This window comes from Pseudorasbora parva, chromosome 21, assembly GCF_024679245.1.
Source record: "Pseudorasbora parva isolate DD20220531a chromosome 21, ASM2467924v1, whole genome shotgun sequence".
In the NCBI taxonomy this organism is placed as follows: Eukaryota; Metazoa; Chordata; class Actinopteri; order Cypriniformes; family Gobionidae; genus Pseudorasbora; species Pseudorasbora parva.
In genome coordinates, this window is record NC_090192.1 from 23243019 (window position 1) to 23264472 (window position 21454).

The window sequence follows — 21454 nt, forward strand, 5'->3', positions numbered from 1 at the left end:
AACACCAATGTGTCGCCACGAGCTGCAGGGTTTAATATGGATTTATATGTCTATGTGTTTTTTACTCTCATAGAGTAAAAGCCTATGGTGCCTATGGTGCAATGATGTCTAACAATTTTTATTTTTTTTATTTTAAAAGGAACAACACACATTTAATTAACATACTTAAGTTTGACTATGTGTGTATTTTGCTCTGCTTGTGAAGCACTTTGGTCAACAACATTTGTGTTGTTTTGTTATATAAATAAACTTTGACAATGATAGACCTTGTATCTATCATGCAAATGTGCCAGATTTAGCCATACAGGCTAATTTTCATCAGTAATTTAGTTATTTATTTTTTTAATCACATAGGAATTAAGCTATGAAACATGCTGGATGTTTAAATGGTACAAAGACCTCTTATATGTCAAAAGATCAAGGCAAATTAGAGATTTCTCATGTCATGACCCCTTTAAATAAAGTAATAGATCCAGAAAAAAAAGAGAGCAACATTTCCATTCAAAGTCAAACTAGACCAAGAAAAAAACAAGGAAAAGAAGATAAAATGCTGACAAAATAGGAAAAATGTGTCTTTCTAGCCCTTTCGCCGTGCCTCGTGCCCACCTGCTTGATCCTGCTCATTCTCGACTCTCCTCTCCACGTTGATAATTGCGGTTTACTCATTCTGATGTTCATTTCACCACAGAACAAGCCACCACGTGTTTTTTTCCCACCACCAGGCAGTTAAGATGCCCAGTTTGCTGGCGAAGTGACATTCTATACGCGTTTCTGTTGTGTTGTTTTATCCTCTGATGAGGGGCTGCAGAAAAACATCCATCACCAGGCCATGCATACAAATCTGAGCTTACCAACCACTGGGTAACTGGAGTATGATCCCCCTTTCTCGCGCACACACACAGAAACAGACCACCTGTCAACACCCTCTCACTCTCACTTACAGAGAAGGGATCTGAGCCCACATCATGCTGCTACACAAGTAGCACACACTCGCATACACAATTTGCTTGAAGTAAATGGAGTGGAAAAATGAAAAGAATAGTGGGCAGTCGAAAGGCAGAGCTGGTAAATGTTTGCCATAGCGTCTGAGACAGACGACATCAGTGAAAACTGTTGTGCAGTGTTTTGACTGGGGTGCTGATTTACTTAAGTTTAGTCAGGGCTCTGGACGATGTGTTGAATATTTAACTGGCCACGGAGGCTCCGTCTCTCAGATTTATATCTCTCCCAGTGTTGAGTGTTTGTGTCAGGGTTACAGTTGACATAATTACAATCCTGAGAATAAAGGAAGCGGTCCACTAAACTTCAATGATTAATACTGTCTATTTGATCTCCACTGTAAACTTTCACATCCCCAAACCAAATCACAGAAGAAACATTCATATACTCATTGCAAATAATACATAGTTATACTTAAAAAAAAAAAAAAAAAACAATAAAAAAAAGATTGTGTGGTAGGGTGACTCACTTGTTGTTCTGAATATCTGCCTCGAACAGGTGTTTGGAGATAAAATGATACTCCACTCCATCGCTTTCCTGATGTCTCTTCGAACGAGAGGTGTCTGTGAAAAGCGTAGTGAAGAAAAAGTACTTTTATATTGGGACATAACACCTCATCTTAATTTTTAGTTTTTTTTACATCTTAGAAATTTTAAATAGATGCAGAGATTTTGCGATCTCAATTGGTTTCACACTTGAGCCCAAAGTATACATGATTGTTTTACACAAGCGTATGCAGTCAAACGCACAGCCTTGCAAAGTATAATTATTTTGACTGGTACACGTACACAGGCTTTCGACGTATGCACAGTTTTACGCAATCTCACGCCATGAATTACAACCCATGTAAATACTGCAAAAAAAGATCGTACAAGCGTAAAAACTGAAGTATACTTTGGCCTTCAAAGGCTGGAATACACTACATGACTGTTTAAATCTGAAAAGATTTTAAAACACCTTATTGCAAGACACATGACAAATGGAAACAATGTGTTCTAAAATCAGCTCAAAATATTAAACATGTTTGATATCCTCCAAATGGATAGGCTTTCGACAACTAGCGTCAACTCACCCACACAAAATCATCTCGGCAAAAAGTTGCGTAGTGTATTCCAGCCTTTACAATACCTGTAACACACCTACATGATTGAAGAACAAGCGATCTAGTAGAGTTTTAGCATTTTCAACTCAATTAGCAATATTTTCATAAAATGTAATGGCATTAGGGCTGGAAATCTGAGCAATCTGAATATTAGACAATTGTTATTGAATTGAATTACACTGGTCACATTGTACAGGATGTTCTACAAGCAGCTCACAAGGACAAACAGGACAACTCTCTAAATTGGGAAAGTATATTATGAAAATATTATAGGACCCAGTTTACCAGAATCCATGACATTTGCATGACAGGAAGCACTTTACAGATTTATTTTATTTTCAGACAGACACTGAAAATAGGTAAAAATAAAAGCTCAGTCACAGGATTTCAATGCTGGATTTGGGATCATTTAAATGAAGATTTGCGATTATTTGGAAAAACAACATTTTTACCCAGCCCTAAAAGGCATTAGACAGGTTGTCCCAAAATGGGAGAAAAAAAAAACATACAAAAAAAAAAACCTCAACAGTGTTGTTTAGATCACAATGGTGGAATAAGTTAGTTGTTGAATGTGCTTCAAGAAGAACATGTGATGAAATGTTCATTACAGTCATTTCCTTGATTAAAGGGAGTTCCCTATGGGCACTTTATTTCCCACTTAATTTTATTTAAAATAAACCACCTCTCCAAGGTCTGACGCCACACCCACCCGGTCTGTCTTGGCTCAACTCACCACGAGGCTTCTAAAGGCCAGTGTGAGTGTAACGCTGCTCGTAAAGCCCCAGGAACACATGGTACAGTACCAGCACTGAGTTTACTCTGTCCCTCATTAAGCCCCGCTCCTGCTTTCAGCTGCTTATAAACTCTCGTCTTTAAATCACACGGCGCGTGCCAGTCCAGCCAGCATGGCTCCGGCGGGTACAGCCAGGGTCAAAGTTTGCCATGCAGAGACACACAGCGGTGTGTTTAACGAGTGTCGGGGAGGTCAAAGGTTGCTGTAGAACACACCTCCGACAAATCGTCTGCAAGTCTCCAGCAGCTCCAAAACAAACTATTAAACTTTATCACTATTCCAACTCGCTATGTTCCAGGTTTTTTCTTCCCCTGCTTTTTTCCTTATGCTTTTTCAAGGCCCTCTCTTGAATGGTCTCTATCAATTTACCTATTTGTCATGTATTCTTTATTCTGTATACACTGCTTTCCAGAAGTTTGGGTTTGCGAGTTCTATGTCAATACATCGGCATTGTATTGGCCATCTCCAGTGTAGGCATCACATGCATGCTTTGTGGTGCTCACGTGAACGGCGTCGGCCAATGGACTCAAAGCGCTGTACTGCATCTACTACGTCAACAGTGTAGAAGACTGACACAGACAAGAAGAGATTCTGGCTGCACAATAATGGTTAAAATGATAATCACAATTATTTTGCTCAAAATCATAATCACGATTATTACTCACGATTATTCTTTCAAAAAGGGTAATGTAGTTATGGCCATTTTACATCTTTTTTACCAACCTATACTTCACCCAAAAGGCTTGTAAGGTGGCACAGACTTCATTTAACCAACTATGATAACTTCGTTAGATGGTAAATCAACACAAAACACATGGTTTTGTTGAACGCTTTGCAATCTGTATTCACATTAGATTTTTAAAGCAACAGAATTAGTTTGCAAATGAGACAAACCACAGATTCAGATTGTCCAGAAAATTCTTAAAGCTACACTGCGTGATATTTTCCCCCATCTAGCGGTGTAAAGGTATATGACAATCCAGTGAATAATAGCTTCTGTTCCTCTCAATTCCGATTTCGTTTTAACTCCTGCGGTGGCCGATTTAGTCCAAGATTAACATGGCTTCCAGTTCGACCTCGTTCATGACTGCCATCGACTGTTAAAATGCGAAAAGCGAAGCTTGAATTTACGGGTATGTCCCTCTTTGGCTAATGTACTTTCAAGATGGAGGGGCAACATGGTGACCAGCATTCGAACCCCACACCCGTATGTATTTTCAATGGCATATCATAAACCTACGAAAATACTTTATTACTTGAAAGAAGTAAATGAGCACATATATTTTTGTATTTTTGAAAGATTTTGAAAGTGTTTTTAGCTGAGAATAAACTAAAAAAGTTACACAGTGTAGCTTTAAAGCAAAGAATGATGATATAAAAAAATGTCTGTGGTTAGGGACATTCTAAAACATTTAACGTGAAAAATGCTTAATGTGGCTTAATGCACTGACATGATATTAAAAGACTAAAACTCTGTAAAAATCATAATAAACCATAGGCTAGTGTACAGCAAAGCAGTTGAGCCCAGAACAAGTTTAAACAAGTTTAATTACAGGTTTTAAAGAAGAATAACGAGCCAATATTGTGACGATTACTTGAAATCAAACGAGAGAAGCAGATATCAATATCACAATTAAAATACGATTATTCGTGCAGCCTTAATAAAGGCATTATTTTTGTTTGTTTTTTTGTACACAAAAAGTATTCTCGTCACTTATAAGATTAAGGTTAAACCACTGGAGTCATATGGACTATTTTAACAATGTCTTTCTGGGCCTTGAAAGTGGTTGTTGTGTTGCTGTCTATAAAAGGGTCAGAAAGCTTTTGGATTTAATCAAAAATAGTGTTCCAAAGATGAACGAAGGTCTTACAGGAAACAACATGAGGATGAGTAATTAATTAAATTTTTTATTTTTTTTTAGGTGAACTAACCCTTTAAGGATCATATAGATAAAGACAGAGACAGAGGGGAAATGTATAGGTTGGGTGGGATAGGAGTAAATTATTAGTTACCCTCAACCCATCACATATTTGATGAAGAGGCATCCCCCTTCCCATGATGACAGCCCACCGCAGACATAAGATAACATGTTATTATACCTCCGACTGCCGGTGCTCACAAAACAAAGAGAAAAAAAAGTCACCCATGTACTGCTGAAAGAAATAGAATATATTTCATCTGGCATTAGCTCTGTGGCATAGGAAATGTTTTTGGTGTGGCAAAAGAATTTGAATTTCATTCTAAGATCATGGAAAATAGCAGTAAAGGCTGGAGAGGAGACAAAATGTTCAAGTGCTACCAACTAATCGTATTCTACAATCTGCCGTGTTGCTGCCACGGCTGGTTTGTGTTTTAAAAGACCCAATTGTTGGAGATTCTTTAGAGAAATTAAATTGAAAGATATTTAATGTTTAATCACTCCATATTAACAATGAGAGTTGGAGCTGGCATGACTGAAATAAAAAAGGGAAAGACGACCAAAAAGCACTTTCAAAACAGTTGCTTTCCAAGAATCCATGCCTTTAATCTAAATCCTCCGTAAGGTCTGAGGGGAGACGGGCTACATAATACAGACTAATGCAGGGGTCACATTTGTGAGCAATTAGGCAGCATTAAGGCAAAAAGCTTTGGATGGGATTTTAATACCAGTGGCATTTCAAAGTGTCACAGCCTAAATCAGACATATCTATTAAAGCCAAGCTCAAATGTAACAAACATCCCACTGTTATATCAACAGTCAAGGCTTTTCTAGCCACTGTCTCCAACTCCCTCAAACTCTCAAACTGTCTCTCGCTTTCCTGCCTCTAAATATGCAATTTCTCCACAGTGTTAGCCTGTTTAAATACATAAATCACAGCCCTATTTATTTGTCCCAAAAATATCTGCTCTGGTGTATTTCCCTGGATGGTGTGTTACTGGATTCTGAAGAGAGGGAAGAGGAGAGGCAGTTATAGGCACTGCTGCTAAGGACAGGGAAGCGTGTCAAGTAGAGCTGTTATCAATGACAGACTGATGAGGTGAGAGCGTCATAGTCTCAAATGAAATCTGTGCTTACTCTGTCTCACACACACACACACACACACACACACACACACACACACACACACACACACACACACACACACACACACACACACACACACACACACACTACGACGACGAGAAGGACTTACGTGGGATGGTGACACTAAAATGTTGTGGATCAGATATCAGCAACTTCCTTTTGAGTTCATTCAAACCAACACCAGTAGGACCTACAGAAGCAAACAGACACAGAGGAGGAGAGGCCATTAATATCTTGCTTAACATTTATTTTATTTAACATACTGCTGTTTTTATATTAACAATTTTATGTCTTTTTTGTCCAATTTTTTTTTTATGAATTACAATTTATAATGAATATTTTTTTTAAAGATGCTTACACTGTTACAAAATACTTACATTTCCCATAGAATTCTCAAATAAATGCTATTCTTTTATTTCCATTATCATCAAAGACTAATGGCTAGAGTAATGGCTGCTAAAAATTCAGCTTTGCCATACCATGAATAAATTACATTTTAAAATATTAAATGAACATTAAATACATTGTTTTAAAATGGCAACATTTCGCTTTACTGTTTATTGTATTATTATTTTTTTTATTTTTTTTTTACAAAACAGCACATACATATAGGTCAAATTGAATCACATTTATTCTTGTTTATTTAATTCAAATCATTTGATATTTTAGTGTTTTTTTTATTTTTATACTTTTATTTAACTGCATGAACTAATATAAAACAATGATACTACATATATTTTTTCACTGTATTACTCAGCCCTGAAGAAACTAAACAAGAAAGTGAAAGATTTGAATCATCCATTTCTCATGCTTTCTCTTTTTCACTTTAACTCTGAGTATGCAGCAAACACACAATAGTTTCGATCCACTCATGCAATTTTGCATGTCAAGGACCAGTTAAAAGTAGGCCAAGATTCACACTGTATAATGTGGAGAGTCAAGCATGGTTTTTCTATTAGACTTTAATGATTGCTATGAGACGTGCACAAATCAAAATCTATATGTTAGATAACACGAAACAGATGTTTTTCCTACTCGCCGGGAGAATACACATTTTCATTTGATGCATCATACACATTCTGACACATACACACACACACACACACACACACACACACACACACACACACACACACACACACACACACACACACACACACACACACACACACACACACACACACACACACACACACACACACACACACACACACACACACACACACACACACACACACACACACACACACACACACACACACACACACACACTTAACTCCATTAAGCCTATGACTGTGCAGAAGGTGTTATTCTTATTCCACCGTGATAGAGGATAAGAGTTAGATGTTGATTTATTATACTGAGGAAACAGAAAATTATTTCAAGTGTTTTAGGGTCACTGAGTAATGCAGAGCTCCTGTTTGAGAGCCATAAGTTAAAAGTGCATGTTTCTGTGCATATATACATATATACTGTAGGTGGAAAAGGAAAATACACTGTAATGTTTCCAACTAGCCATATTTCATCCACAACTTTCCTTCCCCTTAAAAGGATCTACAAACTTTATTTTCTGTGATGTTAATCTCTAGACCCCACCAGGCCCTGTCTGCCTGCTTTCAGGCTCACAAAGAAAACCTTTTCAAAATTCTATTCACTCATCATGTGCACTTTAAAGTCATCGATCACTCATCTCTGCAGCGGCTCGCCCCATCTCTGATGTATGACCGCTTGTGTCCCAAAAGCCACGAATATTGAAACCGTTAGTCCGAGTTCAGGCACTAAGCAGCCATCCAACTCCCTACAGTCTAAACAGCCTTCAACTGAGATGTGGCCACGTTGGTGTATCACAGAGGTTAACTGACTTGCCTTTGTGTATTTTTTCCTGGTTATTCTGTTCATTGTCATACGATTTAATGACCCAAACAAAAACTTGCCCTTTATTCTTTAACAGCCCCAATAAAATAACACATTTGAGTAATTGTTTTTCAATCCAAGTGTATGTGCGCACTCACAGGGGCAGGTTGCAGTGGTCGTAAAAGTGTCAGTAGTCATTAGGACGCTCATTAGGGGAGAAGGCTAATATGAAAGGCTTAATAACTTCCAGGCCAGGCGCAGAGCAGATGCAGTTAACCCTGAGGAGCTGTTAGACTAGCTAAACATGGGGGGCCGCCATCCTACCTTCTCTTAACGCTCCTAAAACACAGTTATCATGTCCGCATATTATCAGCATCAAAATCTTCCACCAAGCATGTCCGATAACCTTTCTAAACATTTGTGTGTGTGATAAGTTCACAATCAAAGCTTTTCAAAACTTTGGAGAGACTGGGCACTACGCTACTAGTACAGGACCCTGCCAACTGCTCAGATGTGTAAAAATTATACTTGATAGTTCTAGGAAAAAACAACACATTGCAGCCCAAATTGTAATGTTCAATTATAAATGCCCAGACAGAGATGTTTGTAAAGAGCATGGAAATTCTAAAATACAATGAAATGGTGAATCTGATCTGACGTTTGAACCGACAGCTCCTTTAGATCATCGTTTTCCTCAATGGTCATTCCTCTGTTCCACCGTTATTCTGTCTGGGTCTGAACTACTACTATATCAACTGAAATCTCTTCAATCTTAACTCAAACATGTAGAAAAAAAACAGATCATTTGCTATGTTAAATAATCAGGTTTCAGTTAAAACACTACGGCTGGTTCGCAAAGCTGCGCATTTGTTAAATGTGTTGACTTTGGCTGGTCGATTAATATGTATCCAAACAGATAAGATCTTGATTCGTCTGGAAAGTCGTTTGAAACCGAACCACAAACCGTGGGTCAGTCGTGTTAGAGAAAGCAAAGGGGAATAAGACTATTTTGATCTGGGGTGAATTTACCTGACCCTGTTGTCCTAAGCCAAGGGTAAACAATTAATGGGAGTGTAAAAGTTTAATGTGCTTTCAAATGAATTACTTTCATCAAGACAACAGCAAGAAAAAAGAAATGACACCAACTACACAAAGAGAGTATAAAGAGAGATGTATGGGGGAAAAGACATTAAAATGGCATCATTAATGGCTCAATTATTAAATGCAATAAAGCAACTGACATAGAAGATGAAATAACGACAGACAGAGGGGAAAAAACAAAGATGTGCAGGCCAGGAAAAGTTAAAGCATGACCTCAAGGGACAGAATAACAGTTCAGAGAGAAAACACAGCAGACCCTTTTTCTGCATCCTTGGTTTTGTCACATCCAAAAGATCCATGACACTGTCCTCCACCTCACGAGACAAAACTTAAAATATTTGTGTTAGACCGCATGAGGTGCAAATTACCAGTGGGGAATCCTGACAGTAGAAAAAGCTTGATTAATTAAACAGACCACCTTATACACTCGCTCACACAGGCATGTGAACACACACTCCATTAATTACATGCACCAACAAAGCTGTGATAGAATCCATATGCCATGTTGCGTTCACAAACACACGGGTTGGTCTACTGTGGTGAACCATGACCCTGTGCTACCTCTCACAGATTTCTACGTGAAATATTTTATACACCTGGTCAACATTACTTGTCATTATATGAGGCAATTCACAAAAACAAACCTCTTACACTGGGAAAAATACATTATGAACTTAATTTAAAGTGGAGGAGGTCGATGAGAAGTGGTTAATGCAGCATTTCAACATTGCAAAAAAGAAAGAAAAAAAAGGAACCTGAAACCCTGTCACACACATCTAAATTACGTTTTATTTCACACTTTTATGAAACACTTAATTCATTGTTCTGGCCTCTAAATCCTCTGTCCAGAATAACTGGCAAACAAACACAAAATCTGACATTCGAAAATGTAATATTTCAAAGTTTTTTTTCACTTTGTAAAGTTGATGTCTCACTGGAGTTTCGCTCTCGCCGTTCCCTTGAAAACAAGTGTTAACAATTCTTTGGTGAATAATATTAAGGAGCAATAAAATGTTCCGTTAGAACACCAGTACTGCGAATGAAGTGCCACATAGATGAATGAATCCTCAGCTGGTCCCGTCAGCTCCAGGGGTCTTTAGAGGGCCGGGTTTGAGTGAGAGTCCCTCAGCAGAAAAGGAATTATGGGTTTCAGTCGAGAGCTGATGTAGGTAAAGCACTGTTTGTGTGGAGCTTCAAAATTGTGTTGATTTGTGCAGTGGTCTCAACAGTTAAAAAAGTAAAAAAAAAAAAACCAAGCACGCATGGTGAGCTAACCAAACTAAATGCAGCAGAGACAACTTTTTTTTGAAATTCCATCTATATTTTGCCATTTCTCAAAACTAAAAGGCAAAAAAGACACCAAATTTGTCATACTTACCAACTAACACGACAAGTCTGTGTCTGTCTCCGTGTTTTCTGCGGTAGGTCGTCACCTCTTCATAAGTGGGCACATCAGCTGTGTCATACTGCTCACTTCTCTTACATTCATACATGGACTTATTTGTCTTCTTATCTCTTTTGCTGAGACGGAAGCTCCTTCGCAGACCCGCTGGAGAGGAAGAAGTAAGGGAGAAACAAATAAGACAAAAGAACAACAAGCTTTTCTGATATTCTTGAGTGCATTTGAGAAGGAGGATATGATAAAAACATAGAAGTCATACTGGATCTTAACCTTTTAAAGTTTAAGAAGTCTTAGATATTCTTAGAACTGACAAAATTCAATAATGCAATTTAATTACATTTTTATATTAAAATGGAAAACTTTTTATTTTTTTACCTTTACAATATTGTTTTTTATTGTATTGTTGATCAAATAAATGCAACCTCTGTGAGCATAAGACAACAATAGTTTAAATAAAAGCATAATAGCAATATAACATAATACAGAAAATTCATTTTAAGGCTGGTATAAAAACAGTAATACTGTTGTATTTTTTTTTCAGTTTTAATATACAAATGTAACTAATTTAAAATGTAATTTATATCAGTTTTTTCTCAACAGCCATCTCTCCAATGTTCAGAGTCACATGATCCTTCAGAAATCATTCTAATAAACTGATTTGGTGCTCATTTGGAGACATTTATTATTATTAATATTTAAAACAAATTACAGTTGTTTTGGTTAATATATTTGAAACAGTGATGCATTTTGAATTTTTGATGAATACAAAGTTTTTTTATATTATAAATGTCAGTGACTTTTGATCAAATATGTCCTTGCTGAAAGTATCAATGTATATTTATATCTTTAAAAAATCCACATATATTTTATTATTATTATTATTATTGACAATGTTCTACATATCCCACACCAATTTACACGTTTATTCAGTAAAAGAGGTGTCAAAAGTACTCGCATTCATTACTCAAGTGGAAGTATAGATACTAGGGTTTAAAAATACTTTTGTAGAAGTTGAAGTATCAACTCAAGCTTTTTACTTAAGTAAAAGTGTAAAAGTACTGGTTTCAAAACTACTTAAAGTATAAAAGTAAAAGTAATGTAAGGAAAAAAAATGCCATTAAAGACAAAAGCTTAGGCCACACCACAGGGGCCTATAGTGCACTACCTCCTCCCCACCTCCTCAAAAAACATTTTTCTAAAGGCCATAATGACTATAATGTTATATTAAAATGTTAATGTTTAAAAATTTGGGAGGCACTGGCTAACTGTTTCAGCCGCATATATACCCATTGAAAATGAATGCATTTTAGTACAATGGAAATATACCATTATGTGTACTGCTGAGCTTTAACATGTGTTTCCTGAAGCGGAAGATATGATGACTAGTTGCCTATAAGTAATGTTATCAATAACCTTTATTGGAATGTAAATGTAGGCTACATGTGTGATCAGTGTTGCCAGATTGACGACGCTTTAGAGCCCTACGGGCCCTGACTTTTTTTACACCCCTAACCTCATACCCACTGTCGGCCGCTGACTGCTTGGTTGTCACTTTAAAAAAATTAACAAACAAACAAATTATCCAAACATTTTTCTAAATTAACTTTAATAAAGAAACTAAACGAAATATAACTACTTGGACATTGCAAACAAAGCTGAACTATTTTAATGACTGCAGGAGTGTGTCATAGGATTGTGCAGGGCCTGTGCAGGGCTCAAAGCTCAACAAAACCAGCATGAATGAGTGCGTCTGCTGCTGATCGCTGACTGACTGAAAGTGTGTGCTTGTCCGCTGGAACCCGCCCAATCTGGCAACACTGTGTGTGATTTGTGCTTTGAGTCATGTGCAGGCGCGATGGATCGCGTAGTAACCAATAGGGTGTTGGAATGGTATATGTTTACACTTCTCATCCAACCACAATCAAATTCACACTATCAGGATGATGCGATTTATCTGCATAGTTTTTTTTTAAACAAGATGAAATGAAAGAGGAGTAACGAGGCTATTTTTAAAAAGTAAGGAGTAGAAAGTACAGATAATTGCGTGAAAATGTAAGGAGTAGAAGTAAAAAGTAGGCAGAAAAATAATTACTCCAGTAAAGTATAGATACCCAAAATTTCTACTTAAGTAAGGTAACGAAGTATTTGTACTTTGTTACTTGACACCTCTGTTCATTAAATATTTTAGCATATTGGTTATAGTTTCATCAACCGCTAAGTGTTCAGTACACATTTTAACATATCTAAGCTCATTCCGCAGATTTTCCTCTAAAAATAAGCATGGAAAATCCGAAAAACTTCCACAGATTCCGTCTGGGCCCGATCATAACAGATTTTCCTGTGCGCCATCATCATATGAACCGACTTGTGGTTCTTTCATCCACATCCAGGTAACAAAACGACCAGACTGAAATATCTGAGGCTACGTATTTCAAGGGGACATGGCAGGAGGTGGGCTATTTCAGGACACAGTCATAGCTAAGTGTGGTTTTTCATGCCCTAAAAGGTTGTTAGGAACGTCACCACAAAACTTCCTGCCTGATTACTCTGGACAGCACCAGTCTGTCTTTAATGACCCCAGACTATATCAAAACTCAAAAACGTACCCCTCATTTAAGCAGCATGGTTTTATATTCATGACAGATGCTAGTTAGTCTAGCACAGCCCCAAACCAGAGACACCTAATACCCCATCTCTGCACAAGACATTTTCCCCTCCCGCCTCCACTGCATTTTTTTTTTTTCAAGCTGTGATTAATGAATGCAGGGATATGATGCAAGATGCCCAAGTAAGATTACGGCAGTAAGAAAATTATGGACTGAGAAGAAGGGGAATGAAAAAAAAGCTGATCCAGTCCCCCTTTAATACTTTCCATAGTACTGAGAGACCGCGGAGCGCAGATGTGCGGCCGTGGAGAGATCCTGCATTCTTTACAGCTTGTTCTTTTCCACACAGTCACCTAATAAGGGCTGGTGGGGACCTACGCTGGGATACAAATGAAACACACCGTAAGTCAAGTGCTCGTTGTACCACAACACAAGTGTTTGTGTGGTTCCACAGTGGAGATTTGGTTTCAAGCGTTTAGGACAGGGCATTCTTCCACTCAGGCTAACCTGTGGTCTCTGCTGCTCGTGCCTCTTGAAATGTAGCCATCACACTAAAGCCCTGACTAGAGCAAAAACATCAAGAATTATTATAAGAAAGTAGGCATAAAGGTATGATTACCTGACAAATTTTAACAACATTCGACGGAGAAAAAAAGTACTAGTTGCCAATTTGAACTAAACTATCCACTCGAAAGGACGTGACAGTGACCTTTAGTAAGCTGAAACACTGAGTGGCTTGTTCTGTTCAATTTTTATTTTTATTTTTTAGATTCAACAGTAAATTGGCCCTGGCATTGGGAAGCTTCGTTTTCCAGAGCACAGAGCAGGTGCACAGCTTTCATTACGGCTGCTCGGCTGTGGCTAGTCAATACAAATTGCAGTTCTCTGTCTGAAGAGGCTTCGTAATCGGGACCCTTCAAAACCACTTAAAGCAGGATAGACGGCTCCATCCAAATAGCCAAAATATTGCCTTCCATCTCAATAAGGATAAATAAATCAAGGCTCCGATAGCAAGCAACTATACCCCTCTCTTGAACCCCAGTCCCTGTAACTGATTGAGGTTGAATTAGAAAAAAATTGCATTGAAATTAATCCATTCCAGTCTTAGCAGAATTGTTTCTATATTTTGGGCTTGCTTCCTGTCAGGAAACCTTAATTCTCTTTTTTTCCAAAAGACGTGGCTTTGCGAGGCAAATATACATGTGGGGTGACAGACGGCAGCTTGAGTATATTAGAAATGCTCAGGCAAGAGCCTTCTGGTTTGGGGACAAAGATGAAGATAAATATTAAAAAAAGAAAGAGAAAGCCAAATAGCCAAGGACGGTCATAAAATTCCTCCCATTTCCCCTCTGAATATGACAGTACAGGCTAGAAGACCGACACATGCCCGCCGCAAAGACCCAAACATGCACCTAATGCCGTGCACTGTGGCGTGACGAGTTAAATTGGACCTCAGAGCTATGCAACCTACCATCACCAACTAACAGTTCACAAATCAAACCTGTTCTTCCACTGAGACATGGAAGGAAAAACAATGAAAAGGCCCAAACTCAGTGTAAACACAGAAAGACACGCGCTGCCGCCGCACACACAATCGCCTGAGAGCTGCTGTGGCTCCCGAATGCCCATTTTCCACAGTAATAATATCTTACAGCCGTGGAAGAAATTTACTGTAGTGAGGTGAAAGCCCTGAGGGATTCAAAAATGTTAAGGACGACAAGGGGTAATAACCTTCAAACACATTAACTCCCTGTATGGATACGGAATGATGCACACACTCATTTATCAAACAGATAAGGAAACCAAAAAAAGGTCAAAGAGGGAAATCATAATACTCTGTAGAGTGATCAGTCAAAATGAAAATGATTTCAGAGAAGGAGCTCTCCTATTTTCCCATCAGTTTTTGGTTTACAATCTGCGACTAATTCTTTTATCCGTTATTTTGGAATGGATAATCTTGTCCTGTGCTTAAGTCATATTTTAGGTGTTTCTCATACGGAAGGCTGCGTCCTATGAAGGCTGGAAATATTGGCTGCCACGTCATCAAACGTCGCTGAAGGCCATCTCAATTTGAAGGATCCTTGGAAGGCAGCCTTCGTTTCATGTCCCCTATTTTGAAGGACGTATTGGATATATCCTTTGTGACCTTAAATCACCCATAATCCTTTGCACACATTTACATTTTGGGACATGAAAGCATAGATGTTATCTTTGGTTTTGCTGTAAATTATGACAATGTAAGCCACTGGGAGACAGCAGACAGCTGTCATTCACTGTCTGCATTAATAGGAAGCAAGTTAATTAAAGATTTGTAATACAACCTATTTTTTCTAAATTCAGTTTTAATAGTATTTTTGTGTCATGACCGTGGGGGCGGGAACGTGTGATGTAGCCATGCACACTTACTAGACTGTCTCATTCCTTTGAAGGACTGGACTAGGAAGGATGCAGTCTCGGTAGGATGCAGCCCTCCGTTTGAGAAACACCCTTAACCTTGTAGTAAATTTTCATGTATGGCGCTTCTCACAGATTGAGAGAATGAAGGATATGGATATGATTGAACAGAGTTAGCTGTATTTCAGTCAGAGTCGTTTCAAAGCTTCCAGAGAGGAGGAAATGAACTCAAATAAAGTTCTCTCTTGTGAAATACCTCGGCCTACACCTTCCACCCCAAACAAGGTTAACGGAGAGCTCCATGTTGAGTATGTGAATGATCCATTCACTCACTCCCACCCTCTTTTACAGTCATCTGTGGAAAGGTTTAGCGGTAGTGTACAGGCCCCTGGGGTGGTGTGTAAGAGACCCCCAGCATCAAACATTGAGAAGTTTCCGGTACAAATCGCACGTACCAGAATCGTCTGATCTCGTCTCATGTGCACACTAACTATATTCCATCTCTTGTAGGGGAAACGGGTGTCTTTTGGTATGCTTTACCAACCCCGGTTATCTTTCAGCATTCCCAGAGATAAGCATGAACTGGCTGCCTGGATCCAGGGGAAAAGATGGATAACCCTCACAGGCAACGATTAAAGAAAAACAAGTATTTAGTAGTGCTATTTGAAATATGTATTGGGCACTGCTTTGAATCATGTTGAACTCGTTAAGAACTCGCTGTCTGGGGGAAACACACTGTAGGAGTGGATTCCATTGTGCTGCATAAGTGGAAAGTCGTGTTCTCCCCAAGTGTTACAGGCCTGCGCTGAATACCGACTCTTCGTTCCTGTTGGCCAGAGGAGAACAAACTTGTATCAAGAAGTGATATTTGTTTTCCCTCTGTCCTATCCCAAATTCCAAATTTAGAGAAAGGATTTTTAAGATGTCTTTGGGCCATGATTATGCATCCAAACATATATTGTGTATTTGTATACAAGTACAAATATGCCATATATTATGTAATCTAAAACTGAGAAAATGTATATCTTAAATGCAATTCAAACTGCTTTGGATAAAGGTATTTAGCAAATTTGTTAATGCAAGTGAAAGTTTAAATGTTATGAAGCCTGATAATTATAATCGATTGACAGTTGCTTTCTAGATTGAGGTGGAGTTTATATATAGACAAATATTAATAAAATATTGAATAGTTTTAATGTATATGTTTATAACAATAGTTGAGTAATAGTTTATGTATACAATTTTATATGGAATATATCATTATATTCTGTACATAAACATGAAAGTAAAATAATGCCAAATGTTTTTAAAACAAAAAATGCATTAATCATACTTGCATTTTAATACATTGTATTTTTAGGGCTTGCATTTTTATGGGCTGAAATTCAACATGGTTGTATAGCATGCGTACATGTACAAAAGTAAATGTGAAGATTTAAATGTAAACACTGCATTTGTGTCTTTATCAGCTTTTCCATATATATATATATATATATATATATATATATATATATATATATATATATATATATATATACTGGTCCTAAAAATAATCACAAATACATATCGCTTGTTCCATTTCTGTAAATCCTTTTTAATGAATGAATGATTCTACACGTTGCTCTTCGTCAACAGCTGCTTGCACCACCTGCTGGTGAGGATAACTATCAGCAGATGGAGATTATGTTGGGTAATCTACTGCTATTCCAGCAGTTCACGGATGTGAACTGTTGAATTTTCTGTTGAATTTGAACCACTGAATTTGTGGAAGCAAATTTGTAAAGCAAAATAAAATGGACTGAAAATTGCCTGTCGAAAAGGTTGTATTTTTAAACAAAACATACTTTGGAAGTTGAATCTTTAATTTTTTTAATAATGAAAATGTGTGTGAAATGTGAAATATTATATAACCATGTTGAATTTCCTCCCGTAAAAATTCAAGCCCTAAAAATACAATGCATTAAAATGCAAGCATGATTAATGCAATGCATATATTTTCAAGTAGTGCAATTCAACAAGCTTTTTTGTTTCAAACACATTTGGAATAATTTAATTATTTTACTAAAAAATACACTATACTTCTTATGTGTGTGTGTTGTGTGTGTGTGTGTTAGCTTTCCAGTGATACATCAAGATAAAATTTGAACTCTCTAACTGTCCGGAGTAAGCCCAAGTGGGCTAAGACATCAGCCGTTAAGGCCCTAGAGCTGAACAGTCTAACTCGCAGACAAACTGAGTGGGCTGCAAAGTCAAGATGGTGTACTCATCACTAGCAGGTTTAGTAAGTATCTGAACTACAACTCCAAGAGGCTAGTTGGAGGACATAGTCCTCCTGTTAGTCTCATCAATCACCTGTTCCTTCCATCAGAGATACGAAACACCCACATGAAAACATCAACAGACACACAAAACCTATTCAACTGAACCACTGCTATGTCTGGCTATCCCTGACCCCCACAGATGGATAGCCAAACACTGAGTAAAGGACATTGAGACTATAATCATCTACTTTATGTACTTGCTACAAATCAGACAAAGGGACTCACATTTGCTCTCAACATCCATGGCTAATTCAAATCTTGTCTACCATAGACACAAAATTAGACCCCTCCAAATTAAGATCCCATGCAGTGACTACAGCCGATTATAGCAAAGTGTATCCACCTGAGCCGGGGTCAGTGTGGGGAAAAGCGTGGTAACCGAAAGCTGTGCACAGCTACGGGCCGCAAGGCTTCTGGCCCCAGTGCATCTCCTCCAGGAGTGAACCTGTGGACAGATGAGATAAACTCATTTTGGAAATGGAGTTTTTTTTTTTTTCAGTCTAAAATACGTCTCCATTTTCCATAACTCCAGCCTTAATTGGATTCCTAGGGCTGATTGCTTTCCCAGCTTTAGTATCTCCCCCCAAATGTTTTCTTTTTTTTTGTTCTTTCTTCTGACTCCCATCGCCTTTCCTCCCTGCTTTTACTTATCCTATATAGTGGTCGCCCTCATAGTAGAGATTAGAATCATTAGGATAAGCTGATCTCTGCAAATCACATCACATTCAATTTGCAAATAGCATTAGTAAAACATTATTTGCAAGTTTTCCATCCAATGTTTCAATTCAATAGTATCAGAACATTTTAATTAGATGAATTTAATTAGATGCAATAAAGTGTGTTTTTGTTAATCATTTTTGCATTTTTGTCTGAGAGAAATAGCATGTCCGGCTCTGGGAGGAAATAGCAGCTAATTATCTGGCTGAATTATTCACATGGTCACATCTGAATACAGGTGTACATGTGTATACAGGTCACATGACTCTTCTCAATAGTGTTTTCCCACCATTGGGCAGAACAGTTCTTATTGCGTAACTGTTCTATTCAGTGCCGATCCAGGCCAGCTGGTAAGGTTTTGGTTTCATTTTCCACTGTAGGGCTGATAACGGCAGCTCTTTGGAATGTCGTACAAAAGCATGAGACGTGATGAGAGACGTAAATAATGACCCCATTATAGAGGATGATCAGATATTTCTTTTAATTGCATTATTAATTTGTGTTTATGTCGCTCAAATAGAGTGCGTAACCAGCTACATAGAGAAACTGATAGCCAGGCAACAGACAAGTGAGCAATCCGGAGTGGTGTCATCATTTCATGGACTCTACCAGCAGAGAATTCCGGGCAGAGAACAGTTTGTAACTGTGCCGTACTGGGCTCAAGTGGAAACACAAGTGGAACCATTCCTTAACATTCTAAAAACCATTTGGCCCAACAGTGGAAAAGTGGCTATAGTCTATCTAAAAATGTATTTGGCAAATATGTTTTCAATTGTCTTCTGAAGGCTGCCATACACTACACAATTGATTTTTTGCATTGATTTTTAACCCGATTTAGTCTTGATGCTGGAGATAGCTGAAAGTCAGAATCAGGCTGCAGATTTTGGCCAGTCGGAGTTAACAGATTTCACAGAAAATCACAGTGTGTACGATGGGCATACACTCTAGATTTTAATTCAGTCCAGTTTGAGGATATCAAACATATTTGTATTTTGAGCTGCTTTAAAAACATATCTTGTCATGTGTTTCCTAGACGCATGATTCTGAGTAAGTTTGTGGTGTATGAAAGTGTATGATCCTCAGTCTTTAAATGCATGATGCTCAGTTTTACTCTGTAACTTTTTTTTAAAAGTCGGAAATTTAAAACGTAATAATACAAATTCAATATATTCCTTATTTATAGTGCTGATTTAGTCTTATCATTAATGTTGAAAACCCTAACTGCTTTATATTTTTGTGGAAACTATAATTGATAAATAGAAAGTAAAAAAAAAAAAGGGCAATCATTTGGGTAACATTTTTTGTACGAATTTAAATGTCTTTACTGCCATTTAACGCATTCTATCCAATAAAAGTATTAATTTAATTTTAAAATAAATAAAATGAACTGACCTTAGACTTTTGAATGATAGTTTATGGATGGAAACCCAGCTGCTATTGTAGCTTTTAAAGGTTTGTTCTGTCTAACTTGTTCAAAGCGATACATACTTTTTTTTTTCTCTCTGGTTCAGCAGAAAACCTTACTGCTGACATACATGAATGGATGGCACACTTGGGATTTAGACTAATACTCCTTGCATGCCTGACACCCCTTCATCCCAGTGACACAGGGTGGAGCAGAACTAGCAAAGCATCCGTGTTATAGTCTTACATTACTACCACACCAGGTTCAAATCATAACAGTGAATTAGACCGCAGGCAAGACAGAGTACAATGATGGGACTTGTAAAGCGGGTTTTAAGTTTTTGTCAATGTTTGTCAAGTCAATGTTCCCCCCAAACCAAAAAATTCTCCTGTTACATGGAATATGTAATGCATGGCAGGGCACGGAAGCTGGAAGGAGCTGTCTAGGGACCAGCCCTTGAGGTGCTTATAGGCTGTTGGGAGGAAGAGGAGAGGCTGAGGTCAGAAGGCCGGTAATGAAAGTGTGGAGGAAAACAGGAGGGCAGATAAAAATTAAAAAAAAAAAAGCGAGAGGCACAGCGTTGAAAAGGTTATCCCTATAGAATGACAGAGCTTGATTGAACTTGGCAGACAGGACTGCACGGCTTTATTTATAAACTTTCTACCCACAGGATCGCCTGTGAAATCAAAAGGAGTTCAAATGAGTGGCCAGTGGCTTAGGGTTTGCACAAACAGACTAATGTGCGTGAGAGAGAGAGAGAGAGAGAGAGAGAGAGAGAGAGAGAGAGAGAGAGAGAGAGAGAGAGAGAGAGAGAGAGAGAGAGAGAGAGAGAGAGAGAGTCTAATAAAGATACATACAGTATAATATACAATTAAATTAATATAAGGTTAAATAAATATATTCAAAAGTTTGGGAAGTCAGGAAGTTTTTAAAGAAATTAATCATTTTATTCAGTGCGGCAATTTTTTTTAATTGATTGATCAAAAATGTAAAATAACATTAATGATGTTACTCAAGACTTCAATTTCAAATAAATGCAGTTTTTTTTACTTAAATCCTGGGAAAAATTTAATAAATAAATGAATGCATGAATAAATAAAAATATATCGGTACAGTCAGTTCCAATATTGATAATAATAAGAAATGTTTCCTGAGTAGCAAACCAGTATTAGAATGATTTGGATCATGTGACACTGAAGATTGGAGTAATCGTTGCTGAAAATTCATCTTTGCCATCACATTAATAAATTACATTTTAACCCCTAGAGGTCGATGATCGTGCCATTGCAACGGCCTCTGTTTTTTTCTTATCAGTGCCAAAGAGACTCAAATAACTGTCATTTTTATAATTCAGGCAAGTGTTATACATCATTATCTACTTTTATTTGTGTACACTCACAATAAAAACATGTGCTTTATCAAAATAGAAAACAAAACAAAAATGTATTCAAATAAATTAACAATAAATATAGCCTGGATGAAGATTGGGGAAAAAATCCTGACGACTTCGAACTTTTGATAAATATCTTTGTATCAAAACATACAAATAAACAACAATATTTTTCCTCTGAACAGATTCACTGAAATGGAATAATGGAATAATGGCTGAAGTGGATGTAACATGGAGTGATTACAGGACACAGAGCACAGGGAAATTGCTGAGAACTGAAACTGAAGATCCTTACAAACAATATT

At 37.6% G+C, this 21454-nt stretch overlaps 1 protein-coding gene across 2 annotated transcripts in view; it reads right to left on the reverse strand.

Annotated features, from left to right (window-relative positions):
* mpp7a (MAGUK p55 scaffold protein 7a) overlaps positions 1 to 21454 on the reverse strand; it is a 170927-nt gene that overhangs the window by 23184 nt on the left and 126289 nt on the right. For both annotated transcript variants that reach the window (XM_067429567.1, XM_067429566.1), the window contains 3 exons: positions 10293 to 10463; positions 6069 to 6149; positions 1469 to 1562 (listed from right to left, as the gene is read on the reverse strand). In XM_067429567.1, coding sequence (XP_067285668.1) covers positions 1469 to 1562; positions 6069 to 6149; positions 10293 to 10463 — 346 coding nt within the window. The remainder of the gene's footprint in view (positions 1 to 1468; positions 1563 to 6068; positions 6150 to 10292; positions 10464 to 21454) is intronic.